Below are 18,980 nucleotides of genomic sequence, written 5' to 3'. Positions count from 1 at the left end.
TGAAGAGTAGCCCCCGCTCACCGCAGCTAGAGAAAGCCCGCACGCAGCAACAAAGACCCACTCAGCCAAAAATAAAATAAATAAAATAAATAAATTTTTAAAAATTATATAAATGAAAAATGTCAATATTTAATTATGACTATTTTTAAAAATACATTTGAAAAAATTGTACAGTGACCACTCACGTACCCAGTATCCTGTTTCTACTGTTGCTGTCTTGCTATATTTCTTTATCATGTATTTATTCATCTGCCTATCTATTCTGTCTACCCATTCATCTTATTTTTTGGTGCATTTCAAAGTAAGTTGCAGACATTAGTACAATTCACTCCTAAATAGTTCAGCACGCAAATCACTAACTAGAGTTCAATATAATTAGAGGAGACATTTTAAGGTAAAATTTATAGTGAAATGCATATGTCTTACGTGTACCCTTGCGTGAACTTTGACATACGCAGACCCTTGTGTTACTCAAACCCCGATGTACATAAGGAGCATCACCATCACCCCAGAAAATTCCCTCAAGGCTCTGCCCAGCCGATGCCCCCCGAATCCTAAAGACACAAACACTGCTCTCATTATCTTCACCATAGATTGGTTTTCCCTGCTCTTGAGATTTAAAGCTGAAATGTTGAAATTTAATTTTTTGAAAATTTAATTTTCATTAAATATGTTTATAAAAATAAAACATTTGCAATTCGGGGATTCAGTGTCCGTCTAGTTGCCAAGGTAAAAAATCAGTATCAGGCTGAATGCATGCAATGTCTAAACCTACAAATGTACATGCTTATGAGGAACATGAATTCCTTGATAATGCAAAATGTACAAATATTGTGAATACTACAGGAATTTGTGAGGATCTCTGAAGCCACGAATTGCAGCATGAAGATGTAACAGTCTGCATTCTTAGACCTTTGAGTGCTGGCAGCTTTTAAGCCTCACCTCTCCCTCTTCCCTTTGCCCCACATCTGGGCAAGCGGATGGGAACGCCTGGGTGCCCCCTCCAAGTCCCTGCCTGCAAGTGGGAACCCTCAACCTGGCCCACCCCCTAACCATGATCAAATCCCAATCTAGTCTTCTTTGCCTGCTTTCTCAAGCCATTTTCAGAGGGCTGCCCTGCTGTCCCCAGAAAAGCCTCCTTATGTAAGTAGTAAATCTTTTCATACCTTCTTGGTGTGTGTGTGGCATCATAAGTCCACATCACAACCAAATTTTTTGTGGGGTCTATTCTGTCCCTGCAGCGTGATTGCTACAGAAGAGAAGCAAGAGTAGGGATGGTCCTCACTACTACCAACTGCCGCTTCCTTATGCTGGATCAGTTGCGCGCCAAGGATCTAAGTAACTCATCTGTATTTCCTCTCACCTAAGCAGCACCTCCGCTGCTCCAATCCTCCTTGTACCTGGAAGCAGTACTTTTCCAACACCAGTTGGTCACAACCACAAACCTTCCTGGTATCTGGACCAATCGCTTTTTTTTTTCAAAGACAGAGCTGTGGGACTTCCCTGGTGGCGCAGTGGTTAAGAATCCGCCTACCAATGCAGGGGACACGGGTTCACATGCCGCAGAACAACTAAACCCGTGCGCCACAACTTACTGAGCCTGTGCTCTATAGTCCTCAAGCCACGACTACTGAGCCCGTGAGCCACAATGACTGAAGCCCGCGCACCTAGAGCCCATGCTGGGCAACAAGGAGAAGCCACCGCAATGAGAAGTCCCCGCACCGAAACGAAGAGTAGCCCCTGCTCGCCGCAACTAGAGAAAGCCCGTGTGCAGCAACGAAGACCCAATGCAGCCAAAAATAAATAGATTAATTTATTAAAAAAAAAAAAAAGACAGAGCTGTGTCAGCGCCAAGCCCAGATCCTGGGAGACAGAGGTGCCCGTGTGTGTGACTGACTATCAGGCCTTCCGAAGTCGCAGCCCAGGGCGGCACCCGCCAGGCGGTGGAGGGGATGCGGACTGTCCTAGGAACAGGAGGGTCTGGAACAGGTTCTTAAGTCTGCCTTAGAAAGAGTCTCAAGTTGATTCCCAAGTTCATTCAGATCCACGGAACCAGAACTCCCTCGGCAAAGGCCCGAAACCTGTGCCTTCCGCAAGCGTCCCAGATGATCCAGCGCAAGTAACCGAAGGAGGCGGGCCCTGGGCGCGCACGCGCGGAGGGGCTGCAGGGGGCGGTGCCTGTGGAGCAAACCGGGAGGAGGAAAGGGGCCTGAAGGAGGCGGGGCCTGAGAACCTGTCCGAGGGCGGGGCGGGGCGGGCCTGCAGAGACAAAGAGGGGGAGGAGCCGGGCGGGGGCCGCCCCGCCCACCGTGCGCGGGCTGGGGCGGCCCGTTTCGGGGTTTGGGCGGCCCGTTTCGGGGTTTGGGCTTCGGCGGTGAGTCCGGCGCGGCGCCGCTCCGACCCCGCTGAACCGCGGAGCCCGGGAGATGTAGCCTCGCCCCAGGCAGGCCGGGCGGAGTGGTGGGTGGACTTCTTCCGCTTGCCCGCGCGGCGCCCACCCAGCTCCCCTGCTTTATTATGGATTGACCCGCGCGCGCGGGTCCTCAAGTCAACGCAGAGCGTCGGCGTCCCCGGGAGGCCCCCGTCCCGGCCAGCCTCGTAGCTGACGCCGCTGAAGGGCCGGGGCTGGGTCCGGACCCCCCGGGCCCGCCGCCCTCCCCTGCCGGCTCTCCTCTCCGCAGCCCTCTGCCCTCGCCTCGGAGGGACCGGGAGCCGGCATGGCGGGCAGCTCCCCGGCCGCCGGGCCCCAGGTGAGCGCGCCTGCCCCCCGGACCTGGGCTCCTTGCCCCCCGGAAGATCTTTCCGCGGAGCCCGCCTCACCCGGGACCCTGAGTCCCAGGTCCTCTCTAGGACGAGGAGACTCACTGGGACGTCCTTCGCTCCTCCCTTGTTTTCCCCCGGGGCCTCCCTGAGGCTGGGGAGGGACACTCAGCAAGGAAGACGGTAGGGAGCAGGTTGGGGGATGGAGGGTGGAGAGAAATAGGGCCAGCTGGACAGGTTGGGTTGAGGGTTGTCATTAGGGGTCCCCTGGCAGGCAGGGTACCTGGGATGGGGTCCAGGGGTCCCACACGCCTGCTAGTGAGCCATCTGCCTCCCCCACCTTGAATTCCCCCACCCCGTCCTGAGGTGGTGACCCCACGGGCAGCACCAGTGTTGTTTCAGGGCCTGCTGACCTTTGGGGACGTGGCTGTGCACTTCACCCAGGAAGAAGGGGCACGTCTGGACCCGGGGCAGAGGGCCCTGTATAGAGACGTGATGGTGGAGACATACAGGAACCTGGCCTCCCTGGGTGAGGGGTCTCAGCCCCACGCCTTCCCTCCTCCCCACCCCCAGCCCCCACTCAGAGCCCAGGTGGGATCCCAGAGGGGCCAGGCTGGCTGTGACTCCAGGACCAGAGCCAGGACCTTCTGCTCCCAGGCCCAGGGGACAGGTGGGCTTTCTGGACCGATCCCCGGGGCAGGGCCTTTCCCAGCACTTTGCTGCTGGGTGATGGGAGTGTCCACTTCTCTCACAGCTGTGGACCTCGGCTGAGCCCACGTCCCTGCCCTGCTCCCTGTGCCCCTCGACCTCCTGGGGAGACCCCTGTTTCCAGGCCTGCGTCCTGGGTCCAGCTAAACCCCAGTCCCAGGCTACCCCTGGGGCGGGAAGCCAAGGGTGCCGTAAGTGCTTCAGTTCACCCGTTTCCTCTCGGGCAGGAGTTCCAGGATCCAAACCAGATCTGATCTCCCAGCTGGAGCAAGGAAAGGAGCCCTGGGGCTCGGACCTGCTGGGGGCCCAGGAAGGAGAGACCGCGGGAGACCCCAGCACAGGTGAATGAGGGATGCTGCGGGCCTCAGGTTGTTCAGTATATACGCTCAGTACACACAGCCAGTGTCGTGAACGGTCAGACAGAAGGACAGTCACATGGTCGTCCCCGTGGGACGAGCTATCAGTCAGAACCCTCAATTGCAAGGAACCGAAAACCCAACCCAACCGGCCAAAGTTGTGGGGAGGCTCTTGGCTCAAGTCCTGAAAGTTGGGGGTGGGGTTGGTTCTCTGCGCTGTGGGTCTCAGGCTCCAAATGATGCCGTTGGCACAGGGGTGAAAGCCAGAATATTTAACGTTGGTTGGGTCAGACATCCAGCCTCCAAGAACGGCTGCTGGCCATGTGTGGTAGTGGCCCGCTGGTGACCATCGCACCATCAGGACATGTCTGTCCACCTGCCGTTAAACAGAAACTTCTGTTCTCTATTTCTCGCAGCAACGCTTCCGACACCAAATGTAGGGGGTTCCTCACACCAACCAGTCTCCACCTCTCTGCACATCAACTGGGTGTCCTACAATTTAGTTCTGACACTGACCACGCGGAGTTAGCGCAGACCCTGCCCGTGAAGGGCTCAGTCCCACAATACCGCCCCCACTTCAGGTGCCAATCACAAGGCCAGGCTGGCACCTGTGCTTCTGATCGACCAGCTGTAGATTGGAGGTTCCCACGACCCCATCCTTGGACTTGATTAATAACGCTAGGACAGCTCAGAACTCAAGGAAACACTGTACTTAACAGTTACTGGTGAGTTACCGGTTTATTATAAAGGACACAACTCAGGAACAGCCCAGTGGAAGAGAGGCACAGGGAAAGGTCTGGGGAAGGGGTGCAGAGCTCCCACACCCTCTCTAGGCGTGCTCACTCCCCAGCACCTCCACGTGGTCACCAACCCAGAAGCTCTCCGAACCCCTTTGCATAGGGTTGTTATGGAGGCTCCACTGCATGCGTGTGATTGATCAAATCATTGGCCACTGGGGATTGAACCCAGTCACTAGCCCTTCTCCCCTCCTTGGAGGTCTGGGGGTAGGACAGAAAGTGTTTCAGGTTTTGCAGGCCATACAGTCTCTGTCGCAGAGCCAAAGGTTCTAGTAAGCGGAAGCAAAAATGCTGCATGTGGGTCCCGGGGCAGATGGCCCTGGTTCCTTGTACACCTGCCGTTGGTTGAGTGCCTGTGCACCCCAAGGAGGGCCACAGCTGGTTCCTCAGTAGAACCTTGCCATGTTGCATCAGGCTGCTGCCTCTAGTGATGCATATATGGGAGGACCAGTGTTTTTGGAGGCCCTGTACCTCCTGTTTTATCTCCTTTGCCACAAAATGGATCCCTTGATCTAAAGCTATGACCTGTGGCTCCGACGTCCAGAAACCCGGGTTGGGCCCTAGAAGCAGGGTGCTGGCAAAGGTGCTTCAGGCAGACCTGTGTCTGGAGTAGGTATCAGTGTTGGTCGGGACCAGCCACTGTCTCCTCCAGGATGGAAGGTCCTGTGTGATTAACTTGCCCACAAGCACTGGTCAGTCTCCTGCAGGTTTCACATTGAGGATTCGGCCTTTGCTGCTGACAGGTCACCCGTTCAGTGGGGACAGCAGCTAGAGGGGCCTCCACAAGAGGGAGCTATGTATGTCCCCTCCCTGCACTGGGGTTCCTCTTCCCGTGGGCTCACCTGTTCAAGCTCTGGTGACCAAGGACAGAGGCTAGCTGATATCCACAGGACAGGCCATCCTGTCCCCTGGTCCCTCAGTGCCTTCCCCACAATGGATCTGTACACCGTCCATCGCACGCCTCTCCCCAGGTGTGACCTTGCCCTGGGATTCACCTGCATCCTCACCTCGGAGCTGGTGAGCAGGCACCCTGCCCTGAGCTCTGCCCCTGGGAGATTGCCCCACCCCTGGCCAGGTTTGGAGCCCACCCAGGCAGGTAGTGGGCCCTGGACCACCTGGTTGTTGGGGTCCCAGGGAGGCCCCGGAGACAAGCTGAGACAGCTGCTGGTGTCAAAGAGATGAGTGACGTGAGGACCCGGGCCCTCACTCCGATGACTAATTGTGTCTTCTGGACCTGCCAGGCCTGTTTAGATGCATCTGCCTGTAACCTGTCTGCTGGTGGCCGCTCTGACCACATGGTCATTTTCTGTCCCTTGTCCGGTCTCTGCAGAGCCCCGCGGCACATCACACACCACTTTTGAAATGGCAAGTGTGTCCTTGCCTGGAATCTAAGGGCTCTGCGTGGCACAGCTGGCCAGGGACTCCACGCAGGGTCCCGTGGCTCCCGTCCCCTCGCAGCCAGGACCTGAGGCAGAGCCCTGGCTTTTTTCCAGGCCCTGCTCGACACTGGCAGCCTCTGGGTCACTCAGCGACAGGTAGGGGCAGTCTCCCCCGTGTGGCGTGTGCTGCTGTCCCGGAGGGAGGAGGGCGAGGTCACCTGGGCCTCTCGCCATAGACTCGACGTGGCCCTGGCCCTTTGTAGGTTCTGCCCCACCCTCTGCCGTGCAGGCATCTTTCTAGGGTATCCGGAGCACGTAACACTTCAGTGCATTCACTGCATCCAGTTGGCATGAGGTCATCAACACAGTGACAGCCGGCCCGCTGTGGATGAACACATTTGCCAAATTGAGAGCCCCTTCCCGAGTGCAAGGGGCTGCTGCTCTGGCCATCACAGGCACCGCGTCTGGCCCAGCAGCTGAAGCCAAGCCTACACTTGGGCAAGCTCCCAGTGGTTCCCAGCAGCAGGCATGAGCCATCGGGTGGTTCATGGGCCACACAGGTGGACTGAATGGGGCTGTGGTGGAGCCACCGTCCCTGCATCCCTCCGCTCTGAGGTGGCCATGTGCGCACAGCATAGCTGCTGGTTGAGGACCTTGGCCGGGGCTGGGGGCAGTTTCTGGGGCTTCCACTTGGCCCTTCCCAACGTAATGGCTCTTACTCCTCAGGTCAGGAGACTATGAGAGGGTTCTCCCCGCTGCTAAGTGCATCCATCCCGATGAGGCCCTGCAAGTGGGTCCGTGACTTGGTTCCCCACCCCTTTTGTCACCCAGCTTCCATATGCCCAACTCTAACGGCATTTTGGGGCCCTATTTTCAGTGTTGGCTCAAATCCTGCATCCAGCAGCCTTCCGGGTATGGGCATCCCTCTTTTCCCAGCATTCAGCTCTTTGGGAAGGAGAGTATCTATTGTGCTAACTTGCAGGAGGTTTGTCTCAAGGGCACCCAGCCTCCCCTTCGTCAGCGGGTCCCAGGTCTGAGCACTGCCCAGATCTGGGTGAGGGATTGGGCTCTCCAGCATGGCGGCTGATCTTAGCCTTCCCCTCTCCATCTCTTGGCCTTTTCTGGTTCTACAAGTCAAGCAGCAGCCTGGCCAGCTGCTCACTGTCTGGCACACCGTGATCGATTACCCATCGCCAAGTACCCCCACCCCGGGCCCCAGGGTCCTGCTCCTCACCTCTCCGGGCCTTAATCTCCACCAAGGCGATGGGCCAGCCTGTGTCTTCAGAGGCCTTGGTGTTTGGCCTTATGGCTAAGCGTGTGCCCCACAGTCAGCACAGCCACCGTGGGGAGCTGATGCTCTACAACAGCTACGGAGGCCTCTGGCTCTTGGCCTCCCCTGGGGGTGGCTGCCCTGAGCCTGTCATTCTCCTCAGTGCCGTCCAGGACATTTACAAAGGACAGGCGACCCCATGGGCCTCCCGAAGACCACTGCCCCACATGGCTAGAGGGCAAGAACGACCACGTAACCCTGCGCTCCCCTCCTGCTGCCCTGTCTCCAGCTACTGCCGCAAAGGCCCTGGCCTCCTGATGCTGCGCCGGCTTTCTCACCCCAGCCCTGCACTAGAGGCTTGTGGGCCTCTGAGCAGCGGGGCCTGGTCGCAGTGCCCCCCCCCAGTACCAGTCACTGTAGTTTGGGTCCCCCTGAGCACAGAGCCTGAGAGTTTGGGGTATAGATGGTGTATTTGGAAGGCAGCAATTTTGGAAGCAGGCGAGAAGGAGCAGGAAGAGAGACAGGAGAGCAAAGTCAGTATAGAGTTGCCACTGCAAGTGTGTGGAGCTCGATAGCTTCAGGACCGTGACCGCTGAGAGGCTGCAGGAGGCGTCTGGGATTGTCCATCAGAATGAGGGAGATGGGACACTTGTCCTCTGTTCCCACCCCCGGGGCGGTACCTGTCACGCAGCGTGGGCTGGCAGCACAGAGCTCTGGAGAAGGATTGAGGTGCGCCTGTGCCCCAGAGGATGCTGGCAGTCCGAGCTCTGGAGAAGGACTGAGGTGCGCCTGTGCCCCAGAGGATGCTGGCAGTCAGAGCTCTGGAGAAGGATTGAGGTGCGCCTGTGCCCCAGAGGATGCTGGCAGTCAGAGCTCTGGAGAAGGATTGAGGTGCGCCTGTGCCCCAGAGGATGCTGGCAGAGCTCTGCAGAGCTGTCTGCTGCAGCGAGGCTGAAATCCGAGAGAGGCGGGGGGCCTGGCATAATGTGCTGGCAGCATCAGCTACAAGCTTCCACTAAAAGAAGGTGGGGAGGAAACGGGACATAGGAGGGGAAGGTCCGTGGAGGAGGTGAGCACATGAGCACAGCCAGTGAACCTGGGGTCACCTGTGAGACACCCCACGGAGAGGGCTGGCGCGTGGAGCCTGTGCTCCCGGGCACGGAGGGGGCCCAGGTGGACCTTCTCAAACAGAGTAACACATAGGCCCTTTCTCTTCGTTTCAGATTCCAGCTGGGGGTCTTTGCGTAAGCAGGTGACTGCGAGGGCGAAAATGACTCAAGCCTCAGAGCCTCCAGAAGCATCTGGAAGCTTCTCAGGGGGTGGGCCTCCAACACTGGTCTGCAGAGAAGCCGCCAGGCACGAGGGCAGGCTAGGGAGCCTTGGGAACTTCCTTTTCCAGGAGAGACAACCACACAGAACCTACTGGACCATCTCCAAAGCAGAAGGTGCCCAGAAAGGAGGTAAGTGGGGACCCGAACTTTTCCGCAGCCTGCGCCCCGGGACCCGTGAGAGAAACACGAAACGGCAGCGAGCCCACACGTGCGAAACATGCGCCAAGAGCTTCCGGTACCTCTCGCGCCTGGTGAGACACCGGGCCACGCACAGCGGCGAGAAGCCGCACGCGTGCGGGGAGTGCGGCCGCGCGTTCAGCCAGCGCTCGCACCTGGCGCAGCACCGCAGCGCGCACGCGGGCCAGAAGCCACACACCTGCGGACAGTGCGGCCGCGCGTTCACGCGGCTCTCCACGCTGCACCGCCACCAGCGCGTCCACAGCGGCGAGAAGCCCTTCGGGTGCCAGTGGTGCGGGAAGCCCTTCAGTTACAGCACCCTCCTCGCCCAGCACCAGCGGATCCACACCCGAGAGAGGCCGTTCCGGTGCGCGAGGTGCGGGAAGAGCTTCATCTGGAAGTCCAGCTTTCGGAACCACCAGAAATCACACCTGTGCAGCGAGGCAGCGTGGACATGTGTAAGCTAAGCTCTGGAAGCAGCCGCTGGAGGGGAGAGCTTGGGACTCGCTGCTACTCCAAGGAGCGCCTCGGAAGGATGTCCCCGGGCATGTGGAGCAGTGCCAGAGCGAGACCAGCACGAGGGACCGGATTGTTTCTCCACCCGCGATCAACTTGTGCATTTCGGGTCCTTCCCACGACCGGGGGCTGGCCCAGGCCTGCCCGCCCCGGCGGGCACCACCCGGTAGCCTGCTGGATTCCGCGTGGCTGTGGCACTTCTTGGACAAATTGATGGTTTGAAAGTCACTATTTTCAAGTGCATCCAGATTTTATTTTTAAAACTTAAAACGTAGGTCTTTGTCTCTATTTGCATCATAGGTGGGTTCTAAACGCCTTTGAAATCCAGATGGGCTACAGAGCTTTTGGATAATCAATCTTTCATCACACAGCAGCCCTGGGCACCTGGCGAAGGGCATGGGTAGGTCACATAACTCTAGTCATCATTTGGTTCTGGCTTGTTATTTTCGGATGCTGATTTGTTGCAGGAGGATGTGATCCACCTAGGGCAGCTCAGCCCTTGCGCTGTTGGCACTGTAGCTTTCCTCACTCAGCTTCACTTTCCTGTATGCTCACTCTTTGCTTGTGTCAGGCCATATGAAACACTGAGTGTGCATGTCATTTGAACTGTTCTTTTTTTCCAGCCAGTTCTTCCATACAGAATAGGTTTGCATAGTATGAATGTTTTCTATACAATAATAACATTAAAAACTATTAAAACACATGGTGGAAATATGAGACAACAGGTATAAAAGAAGCCACTGGTCATGAAACACAGAAGATCCATAGGAAAGTTAGTTTGCAAATGCTGCCCAAGCATCAGGGGGCAGGGGGGAGGCTGTGCCTTTGTGTCCTGTGACCACCCACTGAATTCTTGTCATTCCCGGATACATCATACCACCACTTACAGGCTGAGCGTCACCATGTCTAATGAAACTCCAGCCATTTTCCTACAGACATATTCAATAATTTAATTACAGAAGCAATACATGATCATTTGAGGAAATATACAAATATATAGATATAAAATAAAGTAAAATATGGGACTTCCCTGGCAGTCCAGTGGTTAAGACTCCGTGCATCCACTGTAGGGGAATCTCCAATCCCTGGTTGGGGAACCAAGATCCCACATGCCATGCAGTGTGGCCTAAATTAATTAATTAATTAATTAATTTAATTAAGTAAAATATAACAGGAAGTTTTATTTTGACTCATATTGGTGCTGTAGGAACCCAGTAAACTGACAATGAAAAGGGGGGGATTTGGGTGTTGCCCACAGTGTTTCACCCAAACTATGTAGATTCAAAGCTGTAACAGAAGAAAACTTTCCTGAACTAAAGGAATATCTGATTTCAATACTGAAAGACCTGATTGTGCACTAAGAAAAAAATAGAGAACACAAAGTCTAATGAAATTACTGAACCACAAAGATAAAATACTGTACAAACACCCAGGAAAAAGAAGTAGATCACCAACAGAGGAAAAAAATCAGTTTGCCCCAGACTTTAATTAACAAAGACTGTAGCTCTTTCCATATTTATTTCCTTAATGTGTCGTAGTCATATTTTATTTAATTAATTAATTTATTTATTTTGGCCGCGTGTGGGGCATGCAGGATCTTAGTTCCTGGTGCCCCCTGCAGTGGAAACTTTGAGTCTTAACCACTGGACCACCAGAGAAGTCCTACAGTCACATTTTAAAGCTTACTTCCTTTCTCTTCCCTTTACCTCTTTCCTACTAGTGTGTGATAGCAATAGTTAAATTCAGATTAAGTTCATAAGATGCAAAAAATATGATGGAATCTTGCCAGAAATAAAGGAGATGACATGGCTCCGAAACACTAGGTGAAACAGGATGCAATTAATGAACCAGACACTGGATTATCTTCCTTTGGGGAGGGGGAGGGAGTAGTTTCAGAGCTATGTAATAATTGCATTATGTTGGAATGGTTTGAGAGGAAGTTTTGAAATTGCTTTTTGAGAAAATGTGCTTATGTGGATATCAGGTTTTCAAGGGGTGGATTGTAATGAACATCTCTTGTTTCAGCCCATGCCACATCCATCCCCTCCTCCTTTCTTTTTGTAAGAGCACCTCACCTTTGGTTTGCAGCACTTCCTAGGATCTATTGTAGGAAGTCACAGTGGTGGTCTCAGTCTGGGTGCACCCCCTCCCGTGGCCACTGGTCAACCCAGGAGGAAGCTAAGGCAATCAGACCCTCCCCTCCAGTCCATCACTGAAGGAGAAGGTGTGTATATATCTCATGTCATCTGTGAGTAGTGATAGATTTACTTCTTTCCAATTTGGATGCCTTTTCTTTTTCTTGCCCAGTTACTCTGGCTAGAAATTCCAGTACAATGTTGAACAGAAGTGGCAAAAATGGTTATTCTTGTCTAATTTCTTACCTTAGGGGGAAAGCTTTCAGTCTTTCATTCATTGAGTATGATGTTAGCTGTGGGCTTTTCATAAATGCCCTTTATTAAGTTGAGGAAGTTCTCTTCTATTCCTAGTTTGTTGAGTGTTCTTATCATGAAAGGGTGTTAGATTTTGTCAAATGCTTGATCATCAGCTGAGATGATCATGTATTTTTTTCTTTGTCCTTTTTTTTAAAAACAATTACAAGGCGTTGTTTTATTTTATTTTTTTATTATTTATTTTAAAATTTTTTGGCTGCGTTGGGTCTTCGTTGCTGCACGCGGGCTTTTCTCTGGTTGCGGCGAGCGGGGGCTACTCTTCGTTGTGGTGCGCGGGCTTCTCATTGCGGTGGCTTCTCCTGTTGCAGAGCAAGGGCTCTAGGCACACGGGCTTCAGTAGTTGTGGCACGCGGGCTCAGTAGTTGTGGCTCACGGGATTAGTTGCTCCGCGACATGTAGGATCTTCCCGGACCAGGGCTCGAACCCGTGTCCCCTGCATTGGCAGGCGGATTCTTCACCACTGCGCCACCAGGGAAGCCCTCTTTGTCCTTTTAATGTGGTATATTACGTTGATTTTTTAATTTGAATATTGAACCATCCCTTGCATTGCAGAAATAAATCCCACTTAGTCATGGTGTATAATCCTTTTACTATGCTGCTGGATTCAGTTTACAATTGTTTTTATTCCAGCTCTTTACCTCCCTTGGTGAAAACTCCACTCACCATACTTACAGTGACCTAGTTAGAAACCCAGGCATATAGATATAGATATAGATATAGATTTATCTCAAGGAATTGATTTACGTGACTGTGGGGCTGGCAAGTCTGAAATCTGTAGGACAGGCTGGCAGGCTAGTGCTCACAGGCAGCTCATGCTCCAGTCAGTCTTGAGGCAGAATTTCCTCTCCTTCAGTGAAACCTCAGTTTTGCCCTTAAGGCTTTTCAGCTGAATGGATGACAACCTCATTATGGAGAAAGTCTCGTTTTCTTAAAGTCACCTGATTGCAGATGTTACCATCTACAAAATCTCTTCACTGGCAACACCTAGATTTGTGTTTGATTGAATCACTGGGTGCTACAGCCTGGCCAAGTTGACACCTAACACCAACCATCACACCAGGAGTCATTCCTAACTTCCTCCCCATAACTTGCATAGCCAGTGAAGCATGAGTCCCGTTAATTCTACCACCTCGATGTTGCTTAAGTCAGTAAACTTCTTTTGAATCCTCATTACCTGAACTACAGCAGTGGCCCCTAAGTGGTCTCCTGCTTTTAATAATCTCCTGAAACGTGTTTGTCTTTTTAATGTATTTATTAAAGTATATTTTATATACTGCCCCCTCAGTGTCCCGAATATAGTTACAGAGTTGCAGTTGTTTCTCACAAATGCACAGTGTTTGCCCTAGGAAAGCACTGAGGAGTTGCAGCTCCTCCATTTTTAGAATGGTGTTTGCTTCTGCCGCCTCTCCTCGGTGCACAGCTTGCGGGCTTTCGGAGACGCGCCGCCTCTCCTCCTCTGCCACGCCCCCACGCTCTCCAGCAGGGGCCTGCGCCCAGCGCCAGGCTGGGTTAAGGGCGGGTCGGGGTCCGCCCAGGGGAGGCGGAGCCGGAAAGAACTACATTTCCCAGGCTGCTGCGCGGTGCCGGACTCCACTTCCCAGCAACGCCCGGGGCGCCCCTCCAGGACTCCATTTCCCAGAGTTCCGCGGGAGGGCCCGACCTGGTCTCGCTGCCTCCACCTAGCCCCAGCGCATGGCAGGACTCTCAGCCGGCGCCTGAAGCCGCTCTCCGTGCAGGTCGGGTAAGGCGCAGGTGAGACAGCGCGAGGCACGAGGGGACCCTGGTGGGGGGCGTGGTGTGGCGAGCCGGGGCCTGGGCCTTGGGTGCCCAGCCAGAGGGACCTGAGGGGTGCCAGGAACTGGGGACGTAGGAGGGGCCTGGAAGCGTGGGAGGGGGCCCAGCTGCAAGATGCGGTGGATTCGGAGGTGGGGCTAGGAAGGGGACCCGGGGGCGTGGGAAGCGCCTGGGGGACGCGGAGGGGCCCGGCTGTGGTGGGGTCTACCCCAAGGCCTACTGCCGCGCTGCGCGCGCTCTCGAGAACAGCGGGATTTCTGGGCAGCGTCTCCTCCGGTCGGGGCTGCCCGTGGGGCCCTGCAGCGGGGTCAGAGCCGTCCTGTAGCGGCCCGAGCGGATTTCCAGCCCCCAGGAAGGGTCCTCAGAGGTGGTGGCGCCCCGAGGCCTGAACATTTCTTAGCCAGAAGCGCAACCTGCCCAGAAGGAACCAGGCTCTCGAAGGCTAGCTGGGATCAGCTGGCATACACAGGCGCCGCCCCTTTCCCCTCTGTAGCATATGGACTTTGGCTGGGAGCAGCCCAAACGACCTGGGCCAGGAGCCCCCAGCCCCAAGGTTGGCTGCCTCCCCTCTTGTTAGCCAGAGGGGAGCCGAATGTTCCCTTTCTTGGCCCAGTGGGGGTCAGGGTTGGGCCTGCAGGGCAGAGCCTGGCTCTCCCAGCTGGGTGGTAGCCCTAGGGCCTCTGTGCAACTCTAGACAGAGGGCTCCCTGGGGAACAGGGCTGAGAGGAGGGGTTGACTCAGGCTAGATGGGTCTGTCTGGTCCCCAGTGCGCAGTCTCCCTGCTGTGCTGACCTTATACTGTGCCCGTTGCCCCAGGCCAGCCCTTGGAAGTCACAGTGGGGCCCAGTGCTAAGGGCAGTGACCCTAGGCTGGGGTATCTCAGGGGAGTGGGGTTCTGTTGCGTGGGAGCGGGATGGCCTCAGCCTCACACCATTTGGCCCTGCAGGTGCAGCCAACATGGGTGAGCCCCAGGGGTCCATGCGGATCCTAGTGACTGGGGGCTCTGGGCTGGTGGGCAGAGCCATCCAGAAGGTGGTAGCAGATGGGGCCAGGCTGCCCGGAGAGGACTGGGTGTTTGTTTCTTCCAAGGATGCTGATCTTACGTGAGTGGGCTCATCCCTGGAGCAGCCCCACCATGCCCTCTCCAGACTGAGAGCTCTGGGCCAGGCCTGTTCCTGGGCCTGGTAGCCTTATGTGTGGGCCGTCCCTGCCAGGTGGCTGGCCTGGCCTGGGTGTGTGCAGTTTTGCTCCTGGGCAAACTTCCTCCCATCTCTTCCTGTAAGCCCACGCCCTCATACCAGCCAGGGCCTGACCCGGCACACTTTCCCTTTTGGCAACCCCTCCCGCCTTCGGCCCTGCCTGGCTCCCGCCCCCAGTGCTTTGAGCCAGGGTGCTAGTTCCCTCGGGCCTCCAAGCAGCCCCTGATGGCCCGGCTCCCCCTCAGGGATGCTGCACAGACCCGAGCGCTGTTTGAAAAAGTCCGGCCCACACATGTCATCCATCTTGCTGCAATGGTGGGGGGCCTGTTCCGGAATATCAAATACAATTTGGACTTCTGGGTAAGTGAGGGGGCCCCAGTGAGCACTGGGAGGCAGGACCCCAGATTCTGGGAACTTCCTGGCCAACTTCCCAAGCTCACGTTCCGGCCCCAGGAAGTGCCTGAGGGGCCCCCAGTGACCCACACTTGATTGGTAGGTAGAGGGGCACGCAGGTGGACGTGGGGGTATTTGGCCCAATAGGAAAAGCCTCAGAGCTAACCTGGGGGTTGGAGGAGCTGAGACAAGCCAGTGTTTGCCGTGTGACCCCCGGCTGGTTCCTGCTCCCTGGGTCTTCAGACCCTCCTGGTCCCAGGAGGTCCAGCTGCACTGAGCCAGGCCCACGGTGCACTCAGGGGTGCAGAGGTGTGTGAGCTGGGCTCTGGGTCTGCAGCATGTGGCCTGAGGGGTTGCACGTGTGGGGTAGGGGCAGGAGGAGAGCTGGGCTCACCCACAGCCCTCCCCCTGCCTGGCTGGGCCTCTGAGGGCTGGCCCCATCATCTCTAAAATTGGCCTTGGCCTGGTTTGGCCCTGCATCGGGCCTGGGATGGCAGAAGCTCAGACCACATTTTCCCTGGGGGCCCCTGTCTCAGTGACAGCCTTCCCAGCAGGCTGCCTGGCCACCACCTCTCCCCAGACCACCCAAATGCCCTGGCCAGCTCAAGTCCCCGGAAGGGGCCGGAGGAGGGGTGTGGCCAGCCAAGGCTTCACTGCTACTGAGCAGTAGAGCAGGGTGAGATCCTGGGGGTGCGGGAGTGGAGGGGCCGCTTCTTCCTGCCCCGCCGCGGGGCCAGGTTGGGCCCCCTGGGCTCCTGGCTCGTACTTCACCTGCCTAGCCCTCAGCAGCCCCTGTGGGCAGGCTCGGCCCTGAGCTTAGGGGTATGGCCCCCTCCTCAGGGCCCTCCCCAAGCCTCAGGGGAGGCAGGCCTGGACCCTCCTACAGCCCTGGGGGTGGGACTAACAGGCTGGGAGGGGGCCGTGGTTTCTGGACAGTGGGTCCTGGGAGCAGGTAGAACAGCTGGCTCAGGTACTGCCTGCAAGGGTGTGTCTGAACTTCTGTCCCTGGAAGGGCAGGTAAGGGCTGGGATCCTGCCTGGGGCCTGAACCCGCCCTGCCCCTGCCCCTCCCTCCTCAGAGGAAAAACATACACATCAACGACAACGTGCTGCACTCAGCCTTCGAGGTGGGGGCGCGAAAGGTGGTCTCCTGCCTGTCTACCTGCATCTTCCCCGACAAGACCAGCTACCCTATTGATGAGACCATGGTGAGGGGCGGGGCCGGGGCGGGGCCTGGCCTGGGGGCAGGGCTGAGAAGCAGTGGCTCCTCTGCTCCCCCAGATTCACAACGGACCTCCGCACAGCAGCAATTTTGGCTACTCTTACGCCAAGAGGATGATCGACGTGCAGAACAGGTCCTCTTCCCGCGCGTGCCAGGTTGAAGCCAGCCAAGAATGGGGAAGGGGGCCCCAGATGCCCTGTGGTGGGTGGGCCCAGGGGGCAGCCCTGGCAGGGTTCCCAGATCTCGGCTCCCCTCCTCGCTAGCCTCGGCCGGGGTGGGACTCGCCCGTGATCCGAGGATGAGGGCCAGAGGGGATGCTGTGCCCCCGCAGGGCCTACTTCCAGCAGCACGGCTGCACCTTCACCGCTGTCATCCCCACCAACGTCTTTGGGCCCCATGACAACTTCAGCATCGAGGACGGCCATGTGCTGCCTGGCCTCATCCACAAGGTGCACCTGGCCAAGAGTGAGTGACTGCCACCCATTGCCCAGCTGGTTGCCTGCCTGATGGGGCCCCTGGAGCACAGCGGGGAGGAGGGGCGGTGCTGGCACATCCCCTCTGACACCTGCCCTCCCCAACCCGCAGGTCGCGGCTCAGCCTTGACAGTGTGGGGCACAGGGAGGCCTCGGAGGCAGTTCATCTACTCACTGGTTGGTGCCGCGAGGGGCACAGCTGTTCCCCAGAACGTCTCCTGGAGCTGCCGTGCTGGCTCTGGGGAGGCATGAGGGAGCCTAGGAAGGGCCGGGTGTCCAGGCTGAGCCCCCAGGGGAGCAGTCACTGGTCCTCGCTGGGTCCGTGTAGGTTCCTGTCCCCAGGGAAGTTGCTAGGTACAGCTCTGAGCTCATCAGGAGAAAGGACTTGGGGCTGAGCTGGCCAAGCACTGCCCACAGGGGGGTAACCCGGGCCCCAGCCAAGCCTGGGCTGCACCCCGCCAAGCAGGAGCACTTGGGAGAGGTGACCTGGGCCCATTTGGCCGTAATTTGTGGCCTTTGACCCTGGCTGTCTGACCTCCAGGACCTGGCCCGGCTCTTTATCTGGGTCCTGCGGGAGTACGATGAGGTGGAGCCCATCATCCTGTCAGGTGGGTGCCCTGCAGCCCCACCCCCATTGCATGGGGCAGGACACCCGTCTGTCCTGAGAGCCACTGAGCAGGGCAGCGGGAACATCCGTGGGGCTGGGTGGCAGCGGGTCCAGGCAGAGGAGGCCTGACCTGGCCGTTGGCCCCTCGGTCCCCACAGTGGGCGAGGAGGATGAGCTGTCTATCCAGGAGGTGGCTGAGGCCGTGGTGGAGGCCATGGACTTCCATGGGGAGGTCACCGTATCCTTTGGTTCTAGGCAGGACACCGTGGGCCTCCCTGCAGGAGGCTGTGGGTCTGACGCACCCATGGCACTCACCCTGGCAGCCGGGGGTGAGGGGGTCTGCTGCTCTCTCCTGGAGGCTCCCCCTGGGAAGGCTAGACAAGGTTCAAGGGCAGGCTGGTGGGGGGGTGGGCTGCCCCTTCTGCTGTGTCCTTGACCAGGTGCCTAGTTTGATACGACCAAGTCGGACGGTCAGTTTAAGAAGACGGCCAGTAATGGCAAGCTGCGGGCCTACCTGCCCGACTTCCGGTTCACGCCCTTCAAGCAGGGTGAGCCCTCCCAGCCCATCCCTCAGGACCGCCCGGCCCCTCCTTGGCCTTGGGCCACCACCGCCCCTCCCCAGGCCTCAGCTTCCCTACTGCCCGTTGGGGGTGGACGCCCTGCAGCTTTGGCCTCCACACCCTCACCGCGGAGGCAGGACACGGGTGACTGCCCTACGTCCCTGGGCCTCACCCGCCCGCCTCTGCAGCCGTGCAGGAGACCTGTGCCTGGTTCACTGACAACTACGAGCAGGCCCGGAAGTGAAGTGCGCGGCGGGAGCGGGTGCCGCCTTCTCCCCGGCGCTCAGCCGGCAGAGCCCAGCGGCGGCCACTCAGAACCTGCCGGGGCTGAGGGCACTGCCCTCGTGGCGGCGGGCCCCTGCTCCACGCCCTCTGCCGGGGCAGGCCTGGCTAACTGTCCGGTGAGGCCCACCGTTCACACCCGTCCTCAGGGAAGCCAAGGCCTGGCCAGGCCCGGCACCCTGCTCCCCAGCGCCAGCCGCAGAGCATGTACACTTCTGATCCCTGGGAGCCAATAAAGTGCATTTCCACAGGCCTGGCCCCGGCAGCTCTGTATCGGCCCCCCATCTCCCCCGCCCCCAGCACTGCCTCCTGAGCCTGGCCAGCCCCCAGGAGCTGCTGGGCCACGGTGGCCAACTGTCCCTGCGGTGGAAGGGTAGCAGCGGCCTGAGACACAGAGAGGTGGGTGTGTGGGCAGGTGGCAGGAGAGGCTGGACCGTCAGCCAGTGGGGACAGAGGGCAGGCGCCTGCGGCAGTCCCCATGGGCTGCGGCCAGAGCCGAGCCTCTCCACGCACAGCCAGGTGCAGGCCTGGGTAACCTGCACTCCCCGGGCTTACCCCCGCTCATCCCCAGGACTTTGGGGAGAGAGGCTGGGTCTGGATTTGGGCAGGCTGAGCGGGCACGCAGATGGATCTGAGGAGAGCAGTGGCGATTGGTCAGTTCAGACCTGGCCCCTCATCTCCCTAGCCCTCAGGTGGCAGCTTGGGTG

At 57.4% G+C, this 18,980-nt stretch overlaps 2 protein-coding genes across 6 annotated transcripts; both read left to right on the top strand.

The window, feature by feature from the left end:
- The first annotated feature begins 2,310 nt into the window (after nucleotides 1–2,310).
- On the top strand, nucleotides 2,311–11,460 carry LOC133076754 (zinc finger protein 679-like). 4 transcript variants are annotated; one of them, XR_009697614.1, is made up of 6 exons: nucleotides 2,311–2,750; nucleotides 3,163–3,430; nucleotides 3,696–3,809; nucleotides 6,115–6,156; nucleotides 8,494–9,694; nucleotides 11,383–11,460. XR_009697614.1 is itself a non-coding variant. In XM_061171293.1 (5 exons), exons 1-5 carry the CDS (start codon nucleotides 2,718–2,720, stop codon nucleotides 9,243–9,245), a joined length of 1,068 nt encoding a protein of 355 aa, XP_061027276.1. In that variant the 5' UTR covers nucleotides 2,311–2,717; the 3' UTR covers nucleotides 9,246–9,957. The 4 variants fall into 4 exon arrangements, 3 of the variants coding, with proteins under 3 accessions (XP_061027276.1, XP_061027274.1, XP_061027275.1); XM_061171293.1 differs by lacking the exon at nucleotides 11,383–11,460 and having other exon boundaries at nucleotides 3,163–3,289; nucleotides 8,494–9,957; XM_061171291.1 differs by lacking the exon at nucleotides 11,383–11,460 and having other exon boundaries at nucleotides 8,494–9,957.
- On the top strand, nucleotides 11,437–18,524 carry GFUS (GDP-L-fucose synthase). 2 transcript variants are annotated; one of them, XM_061171295.1, is made up of 12 exons: nucleotides 11,437–11,518; nucleotides 13,314–13,496; nucleotides 14,485–14,641; nucleotides 14,983–15,097; nucleotides 16,209–16,337; nucleotides 16,411–16,484; nucleotides 16,683–16,816; nucleotides 16,937–17,001; nucleotides 17,366–17,432; nucleotides 17,590–17,669; nucleotides 17,880–17,979; nucleotides 18,180–18,324. In XM_061171295.1, the coding sequence occupies exons 3-12, from the start codon at nucleotides 14,496–14,498 to the stop codon at nucleotides 18,233–18,235; spliced, it is 966 nt and encodes a 321-aa protein (XP_061027278.1). In that variant the 5' UTR covers nucleotides 11,437–11,518; nucleotides 13,314–13,496; nucleotides 14,485–14,495; the 3' UTR covers nucleotides 18,236–18,324. The 2 variants fall into 2 exon arrangements, with proteins under 2 accessions (XP_061027278.1, XP_061027277.1); XM_061171294.1 differs by lacking the exon at nucleotides 17,366–17,432 and having other exon boundaries at nucleotides 18,180–18,524.
- Nucleotides 18,525–18,980: the final 456 nt, after the last annotated feature.

This window comes from Eubalaena glacialis, chromosome 17, assembly GCF_028564815.1.
Source record: "Eubalaena glacialis isolate mEubGla1 chromosome 17, mEubGla1.1.hap2.+ XY, whole genome shotgun sequence".
Classification (NCBI taxonomy): Eukaryota; Metazoa; Chordata; class Mammalia; order Artiodactyla; family Balaenidae; genus Eubalaena; species Eubalaena glacialis.
Note: the sequence above shows the minus strand (reverse complement) of the source record. Positions and strands in the feature narration are given on the sequence as shown.